We start from the raw sequence: 5,000 nt of genomic DNA, 5'->3' as shown, positions 1-5,000 counted from the left end.
GGTGATGATTTATTGATGTTACAATGCTACATGTTCTTTAACACTCTTTTTACTAATCACTTCTCCTCCTCACCTCTCTTCTTCTTCCTTTCCTTCCTTTCTCCACCTCTCTTTTTCTTCCCCATTTCCTTTCCCTTTTCTTTTCTTTTTTCCCTTTTCCCTTCATCTCTTGGTCTTCTCTCTCAGATATTGACGGTCTGGGCAGCAGTGCTATTGGAGGCCAGCTGATCAGGAGAGCTTCCAGCCAATCGCCCTTCAGCTGTGACAAGGCTGGCAGTGACACTGTCATGGCAGGTCAGGACCTCTGCGTTCTGATGGGTTTATTGATTGATTGATTGATTGATTGATTGATTAGTTCCCCTTCACCTTTGACATGTCAAAATCTCACTATTACCCTAAACCTGCAAATTGGAATCTGAGATTGGTTTATAGAATGATTAGATGGATGGCTGGATTGAATGATTGATTGATTGATTGATCAGTTTCCGCGGAGCTGTACTGAAGCCATCAGTGACATTTTCATGGCAGGTCAGAACCTCTTAATTCAATGATTTTTCATGATTTGAGTATTTCTACTCAAGTTGAAAATAGGTTTCCAAGCCGAGTTGCTTTTCTTCATGGTCAACCCAGCTCAACCTCACTCAGACTGATCGATTGGTTGATTGATCGGTTTAATGGTTAAAAGTAAAGTTAAGTGGCTGGAAAAGAACCAAATTCCCAGTTGTTGGACGTGACTGAATAATTTGAAATATTGAAATACTGAAATACAACAGTAATAGTTTCAGTCTCAGTACAGCTGCGTCGAAAGGGAAAAGAGGGTGAGCAGGGAGAAAGAAGGATGAGGGGAAAGGGCAGGAAAGAAGAGAGATGGATGGAGAATGAGTCAGGGAGCACCTGCTCGCCTCCTCCGTCACCCCTGGAGAACAAAAGACTGGCCAGTGTTGCCATGGTAACCGCCGCTGAGTCATCCCCCATGACAGTAATGCTCTTAGTGTGTGTGTGTGTGTGTGTGTGTGTGTGTACACCACTGATTCCACTAATGCCCCTGTTTGACTTGTCGCCATCATCAGCTGCTGTAGCTTTGCCTCTAGCTGTGAACACACTCAGCAGCATGTGGAGATATTGTAACTGATGCACTTTGTTGAATGTCAACAGTGAAACAAATGAGCGACTGACCTGTTGCATTGTTGATATCGTTTTATTCAGCCCTCTATCTCATATTTTTTCCACACATTTACTCTCACTGTAGTATAAGCTGAGGCTGACTGTTATACTCTCATCTGATTATTGTCGCATTAATGAAGCAAGTACAACATACAGTGAATCACAAATGGGTGAACTCCTCGACATTTCATGCAGACTACACTTCAGACTTTGCCTCACAGCACCTGTGCTAGATATACCGCTGTCTGAGCACTAGAGGCTTTGCAGTTGCATCACAAATTTCCTAGAAAGTAATGGCTAAGTATACGACAACCGGGCTAGAAAAAGAGAAACAGCGCTGAAAACGATTGTTGCAGTGTGAGTGTAGGTCTATTCAGCAGTGTGAGAAGTAAAAGTGAACAGTCTGATGTCTTTAGCCCGAGTCTCTACTCTACTCCAACTATGACTTATAGCTTGAGAAGAGTCAGCCTGTCAAGTCAACAGGTGGTTTTTGCCTTCGTTAGCTAGCTAACTAGCCAGCACGTCAGTAATGTTGACATGCGACTAGAGCTGCAACGATTAATCGATTAGTTGTCAACTATTAAATTAATCGCCAACTATTTTGATAATCGATTAATCGGTTTGAGTAATTTTTTAAGAAAAATACGTCAAAATTCTCTGATTCCAGCTTCTTAAATGTGAATATTTTCTGGTTTCTTTACTCCTCTATGACAGTAAAGTGAATATCTTTGGGTTGTGGACAACACAAGACATTTGAGGACGTCATCTTGGGCTTTGGGAAACACTGATCGACATTTTTCACCATTTTCTGACATTTTATAGACCAAACAACTAATCGATTAATCGAGAAAATAATCGACAGATTAATCGACAATGAAAATAATCGTTAGTTGCAGCCCTACATGTGACTAAAAGCCAGAGGGTGCATTACTTCACCCGAAAGCCCTCTATACCAGTGATTCTCAAGCTTTTTCATATCACGGACCCTTAATTTAGTCCACATTAGAGCCACGGACCCCCATTTGATGAGATTTTGTCTCTAGGACCCAAATCTGAGAATATTTTTATTGTTAGATATGAATTTGTACAGAATTCCATGACTGGAATGATGTCTGTATTGTAGGTAGAGAGATAACAGTGAAACTATGATCAAAATAGTCATTCTTGTACATTCTCTAATTGTGTTAAGTTCTTGTAAATTAAATAATGGTGAAGTTTAACAATTTAGCGATTTGCTGGGGACCCCCTGGAACCCCCTCAAGGACCCCTGGTGGTCCCCGGACCCCACGTTGAGAACCACTGTGCTATACCATGTGCTGCTTCACAGGTGCAATGAATTATGGTCCTTGTAGTTCACTAACATGCTTTCAATGTGTTACATTAAATCTTGTTTTTTTTAAAAAGCTGGATTCACAAGGAACGGCAGGTTTTAAAAACTAGATTAGTGTATCACAGCAGCCAAAATGAATCTAGATCAAAATTTAACTTGCAAATATTAACATTAAATGGTAGCGATGGGACAGTATATATCGAAATTCAATATATCACAATGCAAGAATGTGACAATACGTATCGTGGGACAGAAAAATGAATCGTGATATTAACCCAAATTATATTATAGGAACTTTGTAATGACGTTTTTTAATTGTTTACATTCTAGCAAGCCAATGCCATCGCTAGAAAGATTTGTGTCTCAGAAATAAACATAATTCTGCACAATCAGACTTTGCCACTGAACTTAAATCTACTTCATCGTATCCTGGGTGTGTGTGTGTATTTACTCCAGGAGGCGTGTTCTCCCGCTTCATCCTGACCGGTGTGTGGAAGAACCTGATCGACGTCCTGTCCACCCCGCTGACCGGCCGCATGGCGGGAAGCTCCAAGGGCCTGGCCTTCATCCTGGGAGCCGAGGGGGTGAAAGAGCAGAGCCAGAGAGAGAGAGACACCATCTGCCTGAGCTTAGACGGCCTGCGCAAAGCTGCTGCCCTCAGCTGCGCCCTGGGTACGAGAAATATGTGTGTATGATAATGATAACGAGATGCTTTATTCATCCCTGTAGGGGAATCCTTGTTTTTCTTGCCCCCCTCCACAGCGGGGTCAGAGGTCAGTTTTCAGTGGCTTAACGCTCTCTCCGGTGGAGCTTCAAACTGCCTTGATGCATCGCTGTGAAGTTGGTTTGATTTTGGAGCATCGGAGGAGCAGCATGGATGTTTTTCATGGTTTCTAGAGCCACAGTGCAAAGGGAAAAATATAAGATTATGAAATTTTGCCAGAGGGCGATATTCTCAACTTTATAATTATCTAAATAGGTATTTCAGTGTTATGATGCATCATTTTCCTAATTCCTCATTCCTCATTTCAAACGAGGAGCAGCAAACGATGCTCGTCAAAAGTCACATCGAGTGCGTTTGTGGTTTCAGTGTCGGAAGGACCTGGATCCTCCATGGTCCTTCATCAGGGTCCTCCAGCTGGAGGTGGATCTCCCTACTCACTACATCACCCTGACGCCCTTTAATGTTTTCACATGATGAGAGTGTTCTGCCTCTCGGTTTGATTTGTGTGTTTTTGGAATGTGTGCGCCCAAGATCATAACAAACTTCAGCGCATAATAAAGACAGCGAGTAGAATAATAGGGATTGAATATGTGCCAGTAGCTCAGCTCTGTTTTGACTGACTGCACTCGTCCCGTACATCAGAAATGTAAAATGAGTCTGAGAGGCAGAATGCTGCAGCGGGTTCTCTGCTCCTGCTGCCCTTAATGTATTCAACAGTCAGAACTGAATTTTGTTTACAGTCTCATAAGCCTTGCACTCTGCAAATATTTTTATTGCTACAAACCCATTTATTTACTTTAGACTATAACTACAAGAGACCTAACTGCTTTAGACCTGTAAAATGTATTTTTAGAATTTCACCAGGGACTGGATGAATTTCCTAAATGGATAATAAAGTTAAACTTTAATAAGTTCAATTTGACTTGATGGAGTAACATAATATAATATGTATGTTGAGGCGGGGAAAGAGCAGAGCCAAAGACAGTGAGACATAAACTAAATGGACTATATACATTTTCTGCATAATTTAAGGTCTGTATATTCGGTGGTACAGTTAAGTGTGCTGGTTCATATGAGTTTATGGATTATATAAGCTCATTTTAACCTTTATTCATGAAGGTTTTGTTGTTGAGGGTGCATGCTCTTTCTCAGATGCTTCCTGCCTCACATTCATACAGTTCTCCACTGGAGCAGTTGGGTGGTTAAGAGTGGGGTGAAGATTTACATTCATACACACCGTTAACGAAAGATTCTAGAGAGAATTTATGCGGAAGTACACTTTTACTACCAATCCAGTTCATAAATGGGAATAAATCAGCCGCTCACAGTAGCTGGCACAACAGCGTGGCCAACTGGGGACGAAACCTGATTGAAATTATCGGCATAGCACTAATGAATATGAATGAACACATGGCGTGCGACCTTGACTGAGTGAGAGTGAGAGAGAGAGAGAGAGAGTGTGTGTGTGTGGGTGTGTGTGTGTGTGGGATGATTTTTTACTGTTCAGTGAAGTCTAAATACACCCACGAGAATAGAAAACCCCAAAAATACAGTCATTTTTTACCAGAGTTATGGTTCCGATTAGATTTCCTTGAGGGTAAAGCTTAAACTGAGGCACGTGATGATGAGGGTTTTTGAGGTGAATGTAAGCCAATAGCATGTCCTTACAAGTGTGTGGTGTGTATGCATGTGTGTGTATTGTGTGTGTGTGTGTGTGTGTGTGTGTGTACTGTCAGGTGTGGCTGCCAACTGTGCGTCGGCTCTGGCCCAGATGGCTGCAGC

At 41.9% G+C, this 5,000-nt stretch overlaps 1 protein-coding gene across 1 annotated transcript in view; it reads left to right on the top strand.

Moving 5' to 3' along the window:
* Positions 1-5,000, top strand: part of arfgef3 (ARFGEF family member 3) — a 67,163-nt gene that overhangs the window by 34,124 nt on the left and 28,039 nt on the right. The window contains exons 19-21 of the mRNA XM_078288644.1: positions 187-294; positions 2,951-3,166; positions 4,955-5,000. The exon at positions 4,955-5,000 is cut by the window's right edge and continues 65 nt beyond it. Of these exons, the coding sequence (XP_078144770.1) occupies positions 187-294; positions 2,951-3,166; positions 4,955-5,000 (370 nt within the window). The remainder of the gene's footprint in view (positions 1-186; positions 295-2,950; positions 3,167-4,954) is intronic.

Source organism: Centroberyx gerrardi, chromosome 15 (genome assembly GCF_048128805.1).
Source record: "Centroberyx gerrardi isolate f3 chromosome 15, fCenGer3.hap1.cur.20231027, whole genome shotgun sequence".
Lineage (NCBI taxonomy): Eukaryota > Metazoa > Chordata > Actinopteri > Beryciformes > Berycidae > Centroberyx > Centroberyx gerrardi.
This window is presented reverse-complemented; position numbering and strand designations above follow the sequence as displayed.